The sequence below is a fragment of the Lynx rufus genome, unplaced genomic scaffold (genome assembly GCF_022079265.1).
Source record: "Lynx rufus isolate CCGP_SWC_20201006 ecotype Redwood Valley unplaced genomic scaffold, mLynRuf1.p SCAF_24, whole genome shotgun sequence".
NCBI lineage: Eukaryota > Metazoa > Chordata > Mammalia > Carnivora > Felidae > Lynx > Lynx rufus.
Genome location: NW_025814839.1, coordinates 14386032 through 14405498, shown reverse-complemented (window position 1 = coordinate 14405498; position 19467 = coordinate 14386032). Strand labels below are relative to the sequence as shown.

General features: G+C 46.2%; 2 protein-coding genes across 2 annotated transcripts in view; one reads left to right on the top strand and one right to left on the bottom strand.

The window, feature by feature from the left end:
* Window positions 1-13408, top strand: part of LOC124518331 (sodium/glucose cotransporter 1-like) — a 57251-nt gene extending 43843 nt beyond the window's left edge. Inside the window, exons 12-15 of the mRNA XM_047088303.1 lie at window positions 5266-5434; window positions 7838-8053; window positions 10574-10673; window positions 12981-13408. Coding sequence (XP_046944259.1) covers window positions 5266-5434; window positions 7838-8053; window positions 10574-10673; window positions 12981-13408 — 913 coding nt within the window. The remainder of the gene's footprint in view (window positions 1-5265; window positions 5435-7837; window positions 8054-10573; window positions 10674-12980) is intronic.
* Window positions 13409-17868: 4460 nt separating this feature from the next.
* Window positions 17869-19467, bottom strand: part of RSPH14 (radial spoke head 14 homolog) — a 77889-nt gene continuing 76290 nt past the window's right edge. The window contains exon 6 of the mRNA XM_047088258.1: window positions 17869-18107. Within this exon, the coding sequence (XP_046944214.1) occupies window positions 17869-18107 (239 nt within the window). The remainder of the gene's footprint in view (window positions 18108-19467) is intronic.

Here is a 19467-nt window from a genome sequence, read left to right as displayed (position 1 = left end):
CGGGTCATTGTCTTACAGTTTGTGAGTTTGAGCCCCATGTCAGGCTCTGTGCTGACAGCTCAGCTTGGAGCCTGAAGCCTGCTTTGGATTCTACATCTCCCTCTCTCTCTCTGCCCCTGCCCTGCTCGCTCTCTCTCTCTCTCTCTCTCAAAAATAAATAAAACATTGAAACAAAAAAGAATGCAAACTCCCAACATCTGATTTATAACTTTTAACTCATATTCTGTAATCTCCATACCTTTAAGGATTTGTGCCATCATCTGTGCATTTTTTGACATGCTTTTAGGAGAAGCCATCTTGCCAGACTGCATTCATTACATCTGGTAATCAGTCTTGTCAAGCTAAATCACCCAAGTAGTGTATTTCAGTCTTGATCTTGGTGCAGGTTATTTGCCTAGCATGGTTTTTGCATTCCCTGATATACTGGTAAGCAGGATGTTCAGAAGCATCTTCACTGGGATGGCTCTGAGCACCTCCCATAATTTCATTATCCGTTTAAAATCTGTAGGATCTTTAGCAATAATCCAACTCTCATTCTTGATATTGGTAATTTGTGGTGGGGGGTTATCTTTCTTTTGATAAAATTTGCCTAAGGGATTTTCAATTTTTTTTTTTCAACGTTTTTTTATTTATTTTTGGGACAGAGAGAGACAGAGCATGAACGGGGGAGGGGCAGAGAGAGAGGGAGACACAGAATCGGAAACAGGCTCCAGGCTCCGAGCCATCAGCCCAGAGCCTGACGCGGGGCTCGAACTCACAGACCGCGAGATCATGACCTGGCTGAAGTCGGACGCTTAACCGACTGCGCCACCCAGGCGCCCCGGGATTTTCAATTTTAATAATCTTTCCAAAGAACCAACTTTTGGAATTGTTGATTCTTTTGTTTTTTGTATGTTTTTTCCCCCATCAATTTCTGTTTTTCTTTTCTTTCTTTCTTTTTTTTCTTATTTACTCTGAATTTACACTGCTCTTCTTTTTTATAGCTTCTTAAAGTAGAAATTCAGATCATTGCCTTAAAACCTTTCTTATTTTTTATGATTACCATTTAAAGCTATAAATTTCCCTCTAAGGCCTGCCTTAGCTGCATCCCACAAGTTTTGATAGGTTGTGTTTTCATTTTCATTCAGTCCAAAATATTTTCTAATTTCCTTGCGATTTTTTCCTCTGTTCATGGGTTATTTAGAAGTGTGCTGTTGGATGTCCAAGTAGTGGGCACTTTCCTATTTTATTGTTACTGATATCTAAGTTATTCTGCTGTGATCCAAGAATGTCCTCTATATGACATTTTAATCTTTTGAAATGTGTTGACATTTCTGTATTCTTAATTTTTGTCTAGTTCTGTTATATATTGTATATATAGTTTTATGTATATGATGTGTGTATGTTATATCTATACGTATATACATTCAGTATATTCTATAATGAGAGAAGGGTATTAAAATCTTCAGTTGTGATTGTGTAGTTGTCATTTCTCCCTCACTGCAATTCTCTGAGTATTTTTGCTTTATACATATTGAAGTATTAGTATTAGGTGCTTACATATTTATGTTTGTTATGGTTTCCTGAGGAATTAATGCTTTCACCATTATGAAATGTAGCTTTTTGTCTCTAATAATACTCCTTGTCTTGAGGCTTACTTTGTTATTAATATAGCCCACAATGGCTTTCTTATGCTTAGTGTTTGTAATCTATTTTACTTTTAACCTTTAAATATATTTAAAGTGAGTGCCTTGTAAAGCAGATATAGTTGAATCTTGATTTTTTTATCTAATCTGACAATCTCTGCCTTAAAAATTTTTTTTATGTTTATTCAGTTTTGAAAGACAGAGAGAGAGCACAAGCAGGGGTGGGGCGGAGAGAGAGGGAGACACAGAATCCAAAGCAAGCTCCAGGCTCTGAGCTGTCAGCACCAGAGCCCAGTGCGGGACTTGAACTCACGAACTGCAAGATCATGACCTGAGCCAAAGTCAGACACTCAATCAACTGAGCCACCCAGGCACCCACAGTCTCTGCCTTTTAATTTGAGAGTTAAGTCCATCTGCATTTAACATCATCATTAATATGATTAGAAATAGTTTTTAATTTCTTTTGGTTGTTCTAGGCATTACAATAGGCATTATTAATCTAGCTTAGTCTTAGAGTTAATACTCTATCATTTTATGTCAAATGTAAGTACCTTACAACAGTATATGCCATTTTCTCCTTCCATCTTTTACATTATGCTTGTCATATATTTTATCTCTCTGTGCATTATAAACCCCATATATATGTGTGTATATAATTGTTATATAGTATAGTGATAGCAATATAATTTTTTGCTGTAAGCAGTCAGTTGCCTTTAAACTAAATTAAAATAGGGGCACCTGGGTGGCTCAGTTAGTTAAACGGCTGACTTCAGCTCAGGTCATGATCTCACAATCTGTGGGCTCAAGCCCCATGTCGGGCTTTGTGCTGACAGCTTGAAGCCTGGAGCCTATTTTGAATTCTGTGTCTCCCTCTCTCTGCCCCTCTTCCACTCACACTCTGTCTCTTTCTCTCAAAAATAAACATTAAAAAAATAAACTAAATTAAAATAAGAAAAAATAAATATGTAGCATTTTATATTTACCCATATATTTTACATTTTTGGTGCTCATCATTACAACCTTAGGTTTAAGTTTCCATCTCTGTAATTTCCCTTCACCCTGAAGAATTTTCTTCAGCACGTCTTATAATGCAGGTCTGTTGGTGACAGATTCTCTCAGCTTTTGGTTATTGGAAAATGTTTTTGTTTTGTCTGTTTTTGAAAGATATTTTTGCTGGGTATATAATTCTGAATTGGCAGTACTTTGCTCACCACTTTAAAGATGCTCTTTCATTCTCTTCTGACCTCTTATTTCTGATAAGAAGTCACCAAAACTCATAGTGCTGCTTTCTATTTGTAATGTTTTTTATTTCCCCTATGGCTTTCAAGATTTTCTCATTTTTGGTTTTGAGCAGTTTTGTTATATGCTTAAGGGTATGTGTGCATGTGTTTATATTTATCATGATTTGGTTTTGCTGAGCATATGAATATGTACATAAATGGTTTTCACCAAAGTGAGGAAATTTTTGATCATTGTTTCTTTGTCGATTTTTCTGTTTCATGTCTCCTCTTTATGACTTTGTTTACGCACATATTAGCCCTCTTGATATTGTCTCACAGATCACTGAGGTGTGTTTATTTTAAATTTTTTAAAAGTTTCCCTATGTTCTTCAGTTTAGATTTCTATCAGTCTGCCTCTGGGTTTATTGGCCCTTTCTTGTACCATTTACAATTTGTTAAGGCCAACCAGTGAATTTTTCATGTCATATATTGAACTGGAATTTCAGTTCTAAAATTTTTATTTTGGTTCCTTTTTAAACTTTTTATAGTTTCCAGTTTTCTATTATGACTTCCCATCTATTCTCTCATAACCATCATTTCTTTTAAGTCCTTTAATGTAGCTATAATAGCTGCTTTGAAGTCTTTGCTGATTTTAATATCTGAGCCATCTTGGGGTCTGTTTCTATCAGTTGCCTTTTTTCTTGACTAAAGATCACATTTTCTTATTTCTTCCCATGCCTAGTAAATTTTATTGTATACTGAATGTTGTGAATAAATACATTATTGTAGAGACTCTGATCATGGTCTTCTAAAGTGTATTGGTTCAAGAATGTGGGTAAATTACTAGCTGAAAACCTTAAACTTGCAGAGGTCTGTTTTTATACTTTATTAGGGTGGGTCTGTTTCAGTTTCACTCAGTCTTATGGCAAATTCTTAATCTTGGGTTAGTCTCTACTTCTAAGGCATGGCCCTTCAGGAGTTTCAGTGAAAAGCCTAAGGTGGTTAGACAGACCCTCTAACTCTATGAGATTCCAACTCCCAATTTCTGTCTCTCCCACTGTAGGCAGCCACTGAAGTCTGCTCAACTCTTTCAACCCTCCAGCAGCCACTTGTTGATAGATTTGGAGATTCTCCCACACATGTATAGTTTGGGGATCAGCCAAGGATATAAGGGAAGTGTATGCACAGATTGGACCCCCTTGTTCAGTAGCTCCCTCCTTTCTAAAATTCCCCCATAGCATTTTCAACCACTCTGAATCCCCATCCTCTATCTTCTTATACCCCAACCTAGTAATAGTGAGGCTCTCTGCTAATTTCTAGCCACCCACACCATGCAAACTAGGAAGAGCCTTCAGAAGAAAAGCTGGGTAGTGTAGATAGCATCCACTATGGTTGTATTCTTTCAAGGATTAAATCCTTTCCCATTTCCGCCTGCTTTTTGGCTCCCTGAGTGTTGCAGTTTAATATTTGGCCCACAACTTATCATTGTTACTGTGGGAGGATTAGTCTCATGCAAACTATCACATCATTACTTGGGTGGGAATTCACATCCTTGTGTCTTCTTTGATTATCAAGGAATTAGTCCTTCATATCTTATAGTCATTCACTCTAAATTATAATTTTTAAGCCCTTGTTGATACAGAACTAAGATTTATTCATCATTGGGATGACATGTAATCTAGTGTAATTTTATATATCAATACATATTTTACAATATTTCACTTAGAAAAAATAATGGGGGTACCTGTGTGGCTTAGTCAGTTAAGCATCCAACTTTGGCTCAGGTCAGGAACTCGCGGTTCATGAGTTCCAGCCCCACATCAGGCTCTGTGCTCACAGCTCAGAGCCTGGAGCCTGCTTCAGATTCATGTCTCCCTCTCTCTCTGTTCCTCCCCTGCTCACACTCTGTCTCTCTGTCTCTCTCAAAAATAAACAAACATTTAAAAATTTTTAAGAAAAAATAATGAACATTTGGAGCCTCCACTCAGTTTCATAAAATTTTTAGCAAAATTTAAATAAGTTTCTGAACTTGTCAAAATCTTCAAAATTATGTGCTGTACTAATCTGTCTGAAATTTCTTATAGCGTGCTATCCTCAAGAATTTGATATTTTCCATGTACTATAATGTTAAGCATGACTGACCAAACACACCCTCCAAATGTGGTGAAAATCTATCCATGGTCTAGTAACAGGCAAATGGACAGTTTTATTTGTTCAGAAGTTAAATGATTTTTATCTGCAGCTTTATGGTTCTATCAGTATTTAGGTATGTAGCTGTCTCCTCTGTTCCACATTTATGAATGGGCATCTGAATTTAATCTAAGGAATAATTGAGCTAATAGTTTATGGTTTACAGATATTTTACTGGCGGGGGGAATAAAGCTCATCAAATTGCCATTGACTATTGGTTTAATTTACAGGTTTTTTGTTATAATATTATTTGCTGTCACTATCCTCTGGGTCCCTATTATGGAAACAGAATACAGTGAACGACTATTTGAATACACACATGCAGTTATGAGCTACTTGACCCCGCCCATTGCTGCCATCTTCCTGCTTGCTGTATTTTGCAAGAGAGTCACTGAAAAGGTAGGTAGGTGTTGGCATGGCCACCGCAAGACAGAGTGTGAGGACTTGCCTTCACATCATACTTGTCTTTGCAAGAGCTGCCCTAGAAGGGTTTCTTGTGCTTCAAGAGTTCACACCATTGCATCATTGCTTTCCAAGAGATTATTTCCTCCTGGGTAGACTTAGTCTGAGCTCCCTCATGCATTCAGGGAAAAGGTGAGCTCTAATTTGTTTTTCTTCCCTTTACAATATAATCCACTTTTAACCATGACATAGATGATGCAGTGTGCATGCTCCTTCTTCACACATATCTGGTTGTAGGAAAATATAATTCTGTTGCCTCTGTACATGGATGTGTCATACTCAGTGATTTCAGGGTCACAGGGGGATGTACAGTCATGAGCTCCTTTCACCCTTCCTATAGTGAAGACCATATCTTCCATTCACACTTTAAACTAAATAAAGATTCCTACTAATGATTCAATCATTTTATCAATAAGACTTTGAAAGCATGGTTTGCTAGAATATTTTGTTTGTTATTTGAATCATAACTTGTTTCCCCTAGCAGCACCAAGTAGCTGGGCCTTGCACAAGTTCCTGAGCACAGTGTCTAAGGTGTCATGTGATCTGGCTTTTGCCTACCTCTTGGCCCTTGCCCTCTCCTTGCACAGCCCCTGGGCTCCAGCTACTCCAATTGATTTGCAGTGCTGATTACCTAACTGTCCTATGCCTTCTCTGTTCTCCCTTCACTTGCATACACTGTTTGCTTTGCCAGGAATATCTTTTTACTCTTCCACATGGCTGGTGCTTCCTATAGGGCCATCTCAGGTGTCCAGTCCTCTAGACCAACCTGCCAGAGCTCCTTGCTCTGCTCAGCTCACCAAGACTCAACTTAGCACCAAGAATGTGGGGGGCAGGGTGGCTGGACTCTGCAGATGCCAGAGCTGCTGCCCTCTGCTCTGCTGGCAATGGCATGGGCAAGAGGGTCAGGCTGTCACGAGAATCTGCCTCCCAATGATGACACCAGCATTGAGGTATTGGAGCCTACTGCCAAAGAAAATTGGGAATCTGCTCAGGGGTTCCCCTGACACCCCTTGTCCAAGGTTACAAGCAATTGCAGGTACCCCTTTGACCTAGAGAGTTTCTCTAGGCCTTCTCCTCCACTCTGCTTCAGATGGCATGCTCATCTGGCTTCTGCTGCCCATCTGTTTCTAGATCTTCCCATTCTGCACATCTCCTTCAATAAATTGTTCCTGTGGATCGTCCACCTGGCTTTTGGTTTTAGGCCTTTTTCCAAGATGTTTGCCCATGTACCATATCTTCTGTCTCCTCTGACATCCATCTCCATCTAAGTCAAGCTCCAGATACAGCTCTAGAGCCAAGTGAAGTCCTTACTCTTAAAGTGTGGACAGTCTGGCTGGAGGAGACAGATTATACCCAATAAGCAGATAAAGATTTCTGATAGTGATGCAGTATTGTTTAAAAGATAAAAAAGGATAGTAGAGGGTGGCAAGGCAGGCACTAGAGGTAGGGGGGATACAAGGACCTTAGCCAAGGTGGTAGGAGAAGACTTCTAAGAAAGTGACCTTGAATCTGAACCTTGAAGGATGAGCCAGAAATACCAAGATCTAGGGAGAGACCCAAGCAGAGGGAAGGGCAAGTGCAAAGGCCTGAGCCAAGAGCAAAACAGGCAGGTTAAACATGCAGGAGGAAGTTTGCATGCAGTGGCTAAAGTGGAATGACCAAGGGGAGAGTGGCAGAGCCAGGTGAAGTCAACTGATGGGTAGGGTGGAGATTTATTCTGATGGCAGGCCATGAGAAGCCACTGGAGAGTTTAAGCAGAGACAAGGCATTCTCTAATGCATGCTTTGAAGAGCTCACTCTTCTGTGAGGACAGTGGGCAGGCAGGGGCCAGGAAGGGAAGCCACCTATGTGAGAGAAGATGGCAGTTTCAGGATTAGGGCGGTAGCCATAGGGTGATGGGATTCCAGATATACTTTGGAGGCAGAGCCAACAGCATTTGCTGATAGGTTGGTGGTAGTGCAGGATGGAAATAAGGGGACCAGGGATGACTCCTGGGGTTTCAACCTGAGCAACCAGGGAGATGGAGGTGTCACCACAGCCTTTTGGACACATGATGTTTGAGATGCCTTTTTATGATCTTACTTAAAAGCGTTTCCAGTGTTTCTCAAGTTCTCTGATTGACCTAAGAGAAAGTGCAGGGGTCTCAGGTCTTGGTTCAGCCCAAGAAGGCATGGCCTCCTCACTGGTGCTTACATTCTGCTTCCTTCCACAAGATATTTAAAGCCTTTGTTACGATGATGATTTTAATTTCAGAACTCAACTGGTGGGGAAGTGAGGCTGATGGTCTGTCTCACCACCCATCCCCTCCAGATGACTCTCTTGGGGCTCCTCCTTTGGCAGGGTGCCTTCTGGGGGCTGACCGGAGGACTTCTGATTGGCTTCTCTCGAATGTTGTCTGAGTTTGCCTACGGACCCTGGAGCTGTGGGGCAAACAGCAAGTGCCCCCTGATCATCTGTGGCATGCACTACCTCTACTTTGCTGTAATCCTCTTCATAGTCAGCCTTTTCACCATCCTGGGGATCTCCTTATTCACGGACCCAATTCCCGATAAACATGTAAGTGCTATTGTGAGGTTTTCTGGGATCAACCCTCAGTCCCAGAGTCCCCATGAGCAGTAACTAGGCTCTGCTGGTTTGGGAGAGAGTGACTGAATTCCTGCATTCTTTTTGAAAAGAGGGAGGGCTAGGGACTGGGCTTGGGGGATGGGTCAGTAATAGGCAAAGAACAGAGAAAGGGCCCTGCTATAAAAACTAAACTAGGGGCGCCTGGGTGGCGCAGTCGGTTAAGCGTCCGACTTCAGCCAGGTCACGATCTCGCGGTCCGGGAGTTCGAGCCCCGCGTCAGGCTCTGGGCTGATGGCTCAGAGCCTGGAGCCTGTTTCCGATTCTGTGTCTCCCTCTCTCTCTGCCCCTCCCCCGTTCATGCTCTGTCTCTCTCTGTCCTAAAAATAAATAAACGTTGAAAAAAAAAAATTAAAAAAAAAAAAAAAAAACTAAACTAAAAGACTTACCAACAATTCACCAATTAGATATTCACTTAGAATGAGAAATTTGGCTTTTAAGATGCAAATTTTCCTTAGAAGTGTTAAGTTCACTAACCTCAGTGTGAATTAATGTAATCAGAGCAGTCCCAGCTTCCACCCATCCTCAGGGAATTAAGCCATCAGGAAGGGGGAGGGGACTGGAATACTGGAAGCCTCTGGTGGCTCATCTCATGGCTGGGTGCCTCTCAGCCTTCTCCTGAGCTGCTGTTCCCATCTCCCAGGAAGTACATATCAGTCACCCCAATTGGAATATAGGAAGTCTGGGCCCAGAGAAATTAAATCCACAAATAGGTAAGTGGTAGGGTTGGGCCCCAACCTGGCTCCCCTACATCACCTCCATCAGCATGGCCAGTGGGCTTCGCAGGACAGGGACTTGGCCAAGCCAGAAAGCCCTACTGTGTCTGAAGTTTAGGGAGGAGATCAGAAGGAAGATGAGTCTATGAGATCTACATGCCTGTTTTGCAGCTTTTCCTGGGTTCTGGGTAAAAGCCTTGAACTCAGAAGACTGCCTCAGGGTCTCCCCCTCAATCTTGGGTTTCCCCTCTGGCCATGCTTCCTGGTCAGTGGTTTCCAATTGATTCACTCCTCTCTTGTGCACAGAGCCCAGTTGGAAGAGGGCTAGAGCATATGGGGAAGACAACCAGGGGTGTGGGATGTGCACACCCGCTGCATCAGTGACAGCTGGGAGACTGCCCAGCTCCCAGCGCCTTGAGAATCCGGCGGTGGGTGGGGAACTTGATTTCCTGTTGCTCAGGGTCTTAATTGTCTAGATTGTGTTCTTTGCTGTTCTCTTCCTCTCAACTGTTTGGTTGTGCCCACTTCTCAAGCACCCAAGTATTTGTTGATTGTTTACCACCTGCCTCCCAGTGTGCCAGGTGCTCTGGAGAACACAAAGCAGCTGCCAACAAGGGAGGGAGAAGTGAACAGGAGAACTGGAACTTATGGATCAGTGTCAGTGGGCCAGGCCCTCTTCTCACCGCCTACCAGAGGAGGTGGGACAACAGGGACAGCACATGAACCCAGGCTCTTCTAGTGCACCCAGCAACCTCTTCCAAAGGGGCTGATAGTGTCGTTGGGAAGGCAAATATACACATATGGCATCATCAGGAAGCAATTAGAGGCTAAACCCAGTCTCTGTTATTAATACAACAGAATTTTAGTTCCAACATTTTAGTCTGAGAGGTGGGGCTCAGGCAGATCTTGGAGTGGGCTGGCCAGAGAGGGGCCAACCCAGCCTGTTCATATCCCTGCCATATGTTGGGGTGGGGATGCTGGGATTCAAATATAATGAGTCTGGTACAATAGATCAAAGTCTATTCCAGGATAGGCTTGGTGGAAATGCTCATTTAGTTGGCCCTTAAAAACAGCAACAACAACAATTGGCTGGATTTTGTTACTTCCCAAAGTTTCCATGTGTGTTTTCAGGACAAGAGCAAAGTCACAGAGCAGAAGGGAAGGGACACTTCCTTCTGCATCTGCAAATGCCTTATTGAGTCTGAGTAATTAAGCTCAGTGGGGGGGCAGGTAAACCAGGTAAAGCCTCTTCTGGGCTGGGTTAGTGCTCAACTGTGACAGGCAGGAGGAGCTCTTTGAAGGAAAGCAGCTCCCGGGTCTGCCCTGTCCACTCATCCAGTCAGACGGCCTCCTCCTCCACCGGAAGAAGCAGACCAAGGTGACAGGCAGCTGCTCTCATCCTGAAGGGCACAGGTTCCTGGACTCTTAGAACTGGAAGGAGCTCTGAGCACTTTTTCTCCTACCCCTACTGTATAGTTGAAGGACACTGAGCCCCAGACAGTTTGTGTCCCCTGTGCCAAAGCCATGCAAGCACACAGTACCAGAGCCAGAATTGAAATCCAAGGTCCCCAAGTGCCATGCTTTCCCTACCCCATGTTCCTTCTGTCTCTTGTTGGAGTTGAACAACCAGGTCTCATCTCAGTCCATGGAGACCCTGGTGCCCAGCTTCTGGCTGTGACCGGGTACAGTCTGTGTGACAGGGCCCTAGATGGTGACATGCCCCCCGCTTTCTCCCCAGCTCCACCGGCTCTGTTGGAGTTTACGAAATAGTCAAGAGGAAAGGGTAGATCTGGATGCAGAAATACAAAGGAGGAGACCAGCACCCCAAGCACACCCAGGTGAGAAGGATCCAAACCCTGCAGGAGGTCCTGGTTGATAGTGTTTTGGGTGGATGTGGCCTGTGCTGCCCCATGGTCCCGCCTCTCAGAAATGCTTTTCCAGGCAGAGGCCCCCTCTGGGGTGTCTGTTGAGGTTGAGATGCCTCTGGACATCTATGCAGAGGCTTCTGGGCTGGGGAGAGGCAGCAGACACAGTGAGCCACCTTTGGAAGGGTGGGGCAGGGGGAGGAGACAAGGGATCTGGCCCAGGCAGAAGCAAGAGACACCCCAGGAGAAGCCATTGGAGGAGAGGCAAACACTGATGAGTGAAGAAAGATGAAGCCTTAGGACTGGCCATTGGACTTAGCCACATAGAGATGATGCCCTGCCTTAACAAGAGAAACCTGGGGGAGGGGAGGGAGAGAGGGCTCCAGGAAAAGAGGTCTGAGGACAGTTAGATTTCAGTCCCAGCAAGCATGAAGCAGAATGTTCCGGGGAGGGGGGGGACTCCAGAAGGCCCAGAGGAAGGTTTTCGGCAGATGGGGTCAGAAAAAGAGTGTTGGGGCCATGGGCGGGGTGGGGGGGGGTGACCTGAGCTTCTTGTGGCCCTGACGCAAACAGGGATAAAGGCCTAATGAGATTAGTCCTGAGTCTCAGGCAGAGAGTACCCAGGGAGGCTGTGAGTTTAGGGGAGGAGGCAGCCTTCTGGGGCCCCCCTCCACCACTGCTAGGGAAGTTCAGAGCCCAAAGAGGCCCCAGGCTCCCTCTTGTCATCTGCAGAGGAGGCCCTGGGGGCAGATGCAGAGCAGAAGAGTGGCCTATCCTAAGCAAGGTTGTCCCACACACCTGGAGGATGCAGGACTCTCTGGGAATGTCTCTTCTCTTGGTGGGGGGAAACGGGCTTGTTAGGTGCCAGGTGCTTGTTCTTGGTGCACCTCCCGTTCCTCTTCTTCCTCTCTCCATAGTCATGGGTGGATGATGATGATGATGATGATAATGACAGTGGCTAATATTTACTGCTCACTTGGGATGTGCCAGGTGGTGTGATAGGTGTGTGTGATAGGTACAATTATTATCCCCACTTAGAGATGGGGAAACTGAGGCACTGAACAGTTAAGTAACTTGCCCCAGGTCCACAGATAATCAGGCAGAAATAGCGCACCAATGTAAACATGGGCAAGTTTGACTCTAAAATGTGTGCTCTCGGCCACTGGCCATCCCACTGCCCATCATATAGCCCTTGGGCCATCATCAAAATGATCAGTTGCCTTTTACATACAGTAGTAGCCTCTTGGGCCTGGCAGCTGCATGACAATATGATAACATGGGTGTTGAGAATGTGCCACTCAGGACTTCTCAGCACTGGCAGCAGAGATCTGTGTCCCTGGCTTTGAGGTCCTCCTGCTGCAGCAGCCCTCCCTGTGTAACAGAGGCTCCTCTGTCCCTGGCTGATGGGTTCTGTCATCCATGGTGCTACCTCAGCCTCGGGACACAGCTGGCATGGATGCTGCCCAACAGAATGAGACAGAGAACAGGTCACAACGAACACTGTTGGGTGCACACTCGAACTGAGATATGCCCATCTGGTAATCAAGGAGGGAACTCTTTGCAGGCAGCCGCTGGACCCACATGGATGTGCTGGAGCTAGCCGTGGTGCTGACCCGAGCCTGAACAGGCCAAAGGAGCAGCCAGCAGGAGCTGTACAGACAGACAGGGAGCAATTTTAAGTCCCAGAAAGGCATTCTCACTAATTTGAATGGAAACTTCCCTATAAATCCTAGACTTCCCTCCTTTGCCTCCTGAAAAGCATCAGTGATTTCCCCTTCAAGTGCCCAGAGTACCTTATTTTGGGCCAGGCCGTGAGACTGATACCTGCCTGAGGAAAACATTCTCTGAGAGCTTGCCAAGGAGAGCAGTGTCCAGAAATCAGAGGATTTCTTCCATCCTCTAGAGAGTAGTGACTGGGGAGGCAGATTCAGAGGAGCAGTCCTGTGCCCTAAACCGACCGAACTGTGTTCGGCCATGTGCCTAAGACAGAGAAGGGTAGGCACTCCAGGATCTGGGCCCTGTTGAAGGCTCTGACAGTAGAAGGCAAGCATGGCCCCAGGCAGTTCCCACCCCACTCCTGCCAAACTCCCAAAGCCCCTTATCCCACTCTCCCATGTCTCTGAGGATGGTGGTAGGTGTTCCATAGCAGGGGCTGAGGACTGATCATATTGGAGAGAGTCTTTTGGTCTTTCTCTGGGACTGCTGAGATATGACACCATAGAAAGTCCTTCTTGTGTCCTGGCCTGTGATCCTGACCTTTGCCTGTTCCCTCTATTCCAGATGCATTTGAGGAGACCCAGGGCTGCTTCTGGAAAGCGTGGAATGCATTCTGTGGACTGGAGCCACAGCCTGGCCCCAAACTGGCCCCAGAAGAAGTAGCCAAGGAGAGGATGGAGTGTGGTACCATATCGGAAGGGACAGAGCATATATTGGAAGGGACAAAGTGCCATGACATGTCTGAAGGGACAAAGTGCTGTGGAACGTCTGAAGGGACAGAGCACAGTGCCACTTTGGAAGAGACAGAGTGCCATGATGTACATATAGGGACAGAGAGTGGTGACATATTAGAAGGGACAAACCGCAGTGACATGTGGGAAGGGACAAAGTATGGTGACATGTCAGAGATTCCCTTCAGGAGAGAAATTACCAATGCCAGTGGGTTCCTCTTGTTATTGACCATAGTCCTGTTGCACATCTACTACTACTAAGGCAGCTGGGGCCCAGGGGTGTCTGGGAAGAGCAAGCAAACCACAGCCTCTTCCAGAGTCCCTCATCATCCAGTGGAGAAAGTGTTTCCTACCAGGAGACTCATGGATATGGGACCAAGGATTACACTAATGTAAACACTCCCTCAGTGTCACAAATCAAGTGCCACCAGCTGCAGGGCATGCACGCTGAGGGGACAGGGTGAAGTCCATTTGCGACTCCAGAGACTATGCAAATGAGAACATCTGTTCCTTTACAAAATGAGTCATTTTCTCCAAATGGCTCTACTGCATAAACACTGACTTTCACTTTAAATTTAATTTTGGCTTTTTATTTCTAGATATATTTGAGATTTTTGCTTGTGTTTACTTCACTGTAACCATTTCCTTCCTATGCCCAACCTCCATTTGCTTTGTTCTCTCCTCCTTTTAAAGGTATGCCCTGCTGGCAAAGATGCCATGTAATGTAAGCCTCACCCCCACGTGGGGTTCCCACCTACAGGTGCTGTGTCCACTGCCAATGACCTCACAGACCAGCTGAAGCCGAGGCTGCCCACGGGTGGGACTTCGGCTCCTGTCTGGACCACTGGTGGAGCTGAAGCAGTCTCTGTTCAGTGAAACAGTCCTCTCAACAACTCAGCATTGTCTGGCTAAAGCCATACTGCACCCCTGAAGGGCAGGTGGAAAGGAAAACTTCCTCCTTCTTGAGCTCTTCCCAGTCCTTCCCAGTCTACCTACAATTGGCATGTTATTGGGCATTGGATCCAGGAGCTAAACTCCTTTAGCTGTCAAGTAGAGGCCACTCTGAGGCTGTGTTTCTGCAGGGACTCCATAAGCTGCTCCTTCCTCTTCCTTCTCAAAAATCAATAATATGTGTCTTTAGATAAAGTTCCAGGTGCCTTAAAGTGATTTGGCAGAGGCCCACCCAGCATCACAAAAATCACACTCAAGGCACACTCACATGCAGTCTCTCCTCCCTAGTTTATCCCTTCAGCTGACATTTTTGAGTGCCTACTATGTGCCAGCCGCTACAAGGAAATAGTTGTGAATACAGCATAGGAAGCAGAGAGTGAAACACTAGCCATGAGAGCCAGCATTTAATATGGCCTACTATTTTGTTGCCAGGGGTAAGTGCATTATCACATTCAAGCCATAGAACCACACTTTGTGGAAGGACTAGAATTAACCACATCTCATAGGGGAAGAGACAGGCTCAGCAAGGGAACTGAGTACATTGGGAATGGGCATAGGGCCTGGAACAGCCCTGCCTGATACCAAAGATACACACTGGCTCTCCATGAGTTGTGTATACAGCAAGGAGGCCCACCTAGCCTGAGTCAAGAAAGGCCTCCCCTGGCCAAAGAAGGAAGTCAGTGCACTGGACAACAGAAAGGACAACATGTGGAAAGTCATGACACAAGAGTGGAAAGCATGGTTGAGGATGCCAAGACATGGCTTATGCATAGGAGAACAGTGGGCCACAGGGAGGGCAAGGTGAGCATAGTCCTGATTTGCTTTATATACTTTGGGATCATAAGTTCTTGGGAGCTTCAGTGGGAAAGTGACAGGTTCAGATTTGCTGGCTGTTGCTGAAAAGATTAAAGGGAAGCAAGAACACCCGCTAGGAGGCTGTTTAGAGCAACCCAGGCGAGTTAGTGGCAAAGAAGAAAAGAGAAGGGAATGGCATCAAGAGAAGCCAGCAATCAGAAGTAACGGGACTTGACTGACTAGACTTCTGGAGGTTGAGGCCAGGATGACTCTCTGGGTTAAGCATGCAGGCAAAGGGTGCACCAATTCCAAAGACAGGCCACACTGGAAAAGGAGTGGATGTGGGAGAAAAGTTGAGCACCATTTGGGACATGTTGAGTTTGAGTTGCATGAAGAAACTTATTGCCATCTTGACAATAGTACGTCTTCTGTTCCATGAACATAGGATGTCTTTCCATTTATTTAGGTCCTCTTTCATTTCTTTCAACAATGTTTTATTTTTTGTACTCAAGTTTTGCACTTCTTTTGTTAGATTTATTCCTAGGTATTTTATTCTTTTTGATGCTATTATAAATGGAGTTGTTTTCTTTGTCAACTTTGCTGAACTCATTGATTAGTTCTAATAGTTTTTAAGTGTATTCCTTGAGATTTTCCATGTACAAGATCATGTAGTCTGCAAAAAGAGATAGTTTACTTTTTTCTTTCTAATCTGGATGCTTTTCATTTCATTTTCTTCCCTAATTGCTTTGGCTAGAATCTTCAGTACAGTGTTGAATAGAAGTAGTGAGAGCAGATATCCTGATCTTAGGGGGAACTCATCCAGGCTCTCAGAATTGAGAATGATATTAGCGATGACTTTTTGCAGATGTTCCCTTCTATTCCTAGTTTGGATTTTTTTTTTTTTTTTAGAAATGGGTATTGGATTTCATCAAATGCTTTTTCTGCATCTATTAAGATGTTTATGTGATTTCTGTCCTTATTGTAGTTATGTGTTACATTGATTCATTTTCATATGTTAAACCAACCTTGCATTCCTGGAATAAATTCCAGTTCATCATGGTGTATAATGCTTTTTTAGTGTGGCTGGATTTGGTTTGCTGATATTTTGTTGAGTTTTTAGGTCTATATTCATGAAGGATATTGGTCTATAATTTTCTTTTCTTGTAATGTTTTTGTCTGGTTTGGGTATGGGGGTAAAATTAGCTTCATAGAACAAGTTGGGAAGTGTCCCTTCCTCTTCTGTTTCTCAGAACAGTTTGTGAAGGATTGGCGTTAACTCTTGCCTGGAGACATTTAAGGATAGATGTTAAGTTGGATAGAAGGGTTCAGAACTTAGGAGAGAGGCTGGGCCTGCAGACCCAGATTTGGGGGAGACAAGGCAGTGAGCAAGCCTAGCTAAGAAGAGAACCTGGTAGAGAAGGCCCATACCAGGAAGGTGAGATTGTGTGGCACAGTGGGAGGAGAGCAGGCCTAGACAAAGCTGTGAGAAATGCCAACACAACTGGTCATGTAGAGAAAGGGAGTTTTATAAAGGAGCCCAAAGAGAGCACAGCCAGAGCCTTGGAAGGAGGCCCAAGACAGCTGCTACAGGAAGGGAGTATCCACACCTGGGCCACAGCGTGGATCAAACACAAAGAGCACAGGGTGTTGGCAGCAAGGCAGTCAGTGACCCTGGCCAGAGCTCTTTGGTGAGGTAGTAGATGTGAAGCCAGCTTGCCATGGGTTGAGGTGGGAAGGGGACATGAAGAAGTGGGGGTCCTCAAGCACCTGTTTTGCTGAAGGAGAAAAGGTTTCCTCCTATGGGGCCGGTTTTGAGAATGAGACTTACCTGAAACCCCAGATGGGCTCAGCAGCCAGTCCCTTTTAGAACAAGAGCACCTACTTGGGCTAATCCTCTAATTCCAGGGACACAAACTTCTCTGTTGCTTCTAGGAAAGTAAAAGCCCCAGTCACTGAAAGAACTATAAGAAGGTGCTCACTTGAGGACTCTGGTTCTGCTGATAACGTCTGTTCTGGGAGAAGTGGGCATTCCATGAGCCTGGGAGGTTCTGTCCCATAGGAAATATGGTTGCAGGTTGGCACTATAATGAGGAAAGCCTCGTTTGAGACAGGGAGCCTCAAAAAGCTCCCCTGAAGCTAAGCTCCCCTCCTGAAGCTTCTAGAACAGAGGTCAGAACTGGCTTGAGAACCATCATCCTGCCAGACCAGGCAGGGAAGGCTGGAGGAGATTAAAGGGTTCCCAAGCCTCATACTCCCCACAGCCTGGCTTCTCCTCCAACCCCTTCAAGCTCTCCAGCTTCATTTGCCAGTTTCACTTGGGGGAGAAGAGAGGCAAGTGGAGACAGTTGGAGGCCCAGGTGGAAGGCTGGACAGAGGGCTGCTGTGGGGCTGGGGTATGGTTGGCATAGGCCAGCTGGGATTTTACTCTTAAGACTTCTTGTTTCTGGGGGAAGATATCTGTCCTGGGCATGCATCTCTAGGGGGCCTCATACTACTCACATTCCCCCTGAAAGAGCCCACATAGGCTGGCACTGTGACCTTCCCTCCTGACACCCATTGTGAGAAGGGGGAAGAATTAGCTGAACAGGGCAGTATCCAGCCACACCTAAGGGCCTGGTCACTCAAATGTCTGAAACTTGGGTTGTGCCAGATCCAACTGTCTTTCTTCTCCCAATCCAACTCCTGCCCCTCCTTGTCTCTGGAGGGCCTAGCCCTGCTGTCTACCTTCTGTGGGGACTCTTGGCCCCAGCAGAGAGCCAGAATGCCACCCTCCCATCCCTGGGCATTGGACTTAGCCCATGCCTCCTTGCCTGGCCACCATGACCCAGTCCTTTGAGGCCAGGTGTTTCCCCTTTGCAGGAAATGGAAGATGTGACCACACTCCAGGAATATAAAGTGCCATTCAGACGCAACATAAAGAGATTCAGCCCATTTATTCAGGCATGCAGCTTATCAGATCTGGCCCAGTAAAAGGCTCAGGGTTTCCACTCAATGACTTTGACGGCGATCTGTGCTGCCCGCCGCACGGCCTCACTGGTGTCATCCTCCAGGACACGGAAGACGGGCACACGAGATTGCAGAAACTTGCGGCCCTCGGGGGCCTCAGCCAGCATGGTGAGGGCCTTGGTGGCATTCAACCGTGCCTTGCTCAAGGATGAGCCAAGCAGGCTCAGGAGCGGGTGGATGGCTTCTGTGTCCAGGGCGGCATATTTTCCTGTGGGCCACCAACACCACGCATTCCTCAGGGGGCCTCCTGTTCTACCTCCTCTCACCCCAGCCCAATCCTGGCATCTGGCCTCAGGGGAGGTGCCATTCCTCACTCCCTCAAAGGCCTAGCATCTTCCTTTGCCTCTCACCTTGCCCTCTTCATCTCCTGCCCCTCCAGCCCCTCAACTGGCTTCTCCCCAACCACCCTGATGCCTCTCCGGCAATCCAGTTTTCACAAGGAAACACAAAAAGTAAAACCCAATTGTTAATTTATGTGGCAAATGCTTCTTGAGGACCTACTCTGTGTCAGGCACAAAAACTCACATAGTTCTCTCCCTCTTGGTGCTTACAGTCTAGTGGAGGGCACAGACATTAATGTGTAAAGAAGACATTGCTCCTTAACCTTCACGACCTCCCTGCTGTCCTGGCCTGCTAAAAGGCCAGATGGTTGCCCCCTGCCTCCCATCCTTCCTGCTGTGCTTAATGTACTCTTCTCTCTCTTTTTTTTCTTAATTTTTTAATGTTTATTTATTTTTGACAGAGAGAGAGAGAGACAGAGAGAGAGAGACAGAGCACGAGCAGGGGAGGAGCAGAGAGAGAGGGAGACACAGAATCTGAAACAGGCTCCAGGCTCTGAGCTGTCAGCACAGAGCCCGACGCGGGGCTCAAACTCACAAACCATGAGATCGTGACCTGAGCCGAAGCCGGACGCTCAACCAACTGAGCCACCCAGGCACCCCGATGTACTCTTCTCTTAACGCTGGGACCTGTCCAGCTACCCTCCGCTGTGCTGACTCCCACTGTCCCTTGGATCAACACCCATGTCCCTCCCAGAGGAGGCTCAGCCCCTGCCCTGTGCCACCACATGCCATGCTTCTCTTCTATATCATCAACCCTCTGCCACTCCCACCAATGTTCACCAGAGGCTGAGATGTCCAGGTCCCCACCACCAAGCACAGGGCCTGGCACATGGCAGGGGCTTGGGGACCCTTGGCTGGAGTGCCAGCTTTGTGAAAAGTGGCCTCACATCCCTAGGTTCTAGCTGTTACCTGGGCCCACCATGAGCCCTCCGGCCCTCCAAGAACTCCCACAGGAAGCCCAAATGAGACACAGCACTGAGGACGCCCAAGAAATAAATGTGCTGGGGGGAGCCCCTGCCCTGGTGGTCAGCATCCTCACTGCAAAATCGAAAGGAGGCTGTGGCTCCAGGAAGGCCCCAACCTCTCCTCCTCTGGTATGTCTCAAATTCCACCATTAGGGTCTAGTGGGGAATGGCTGAGAGGCCAATTCTGAGGGGCTTTACAGCATGCTGATTGAGAGTCAGACCCAGTCAGTCCTCTGTGGAACACCAAGAAAGCACAGGGCAT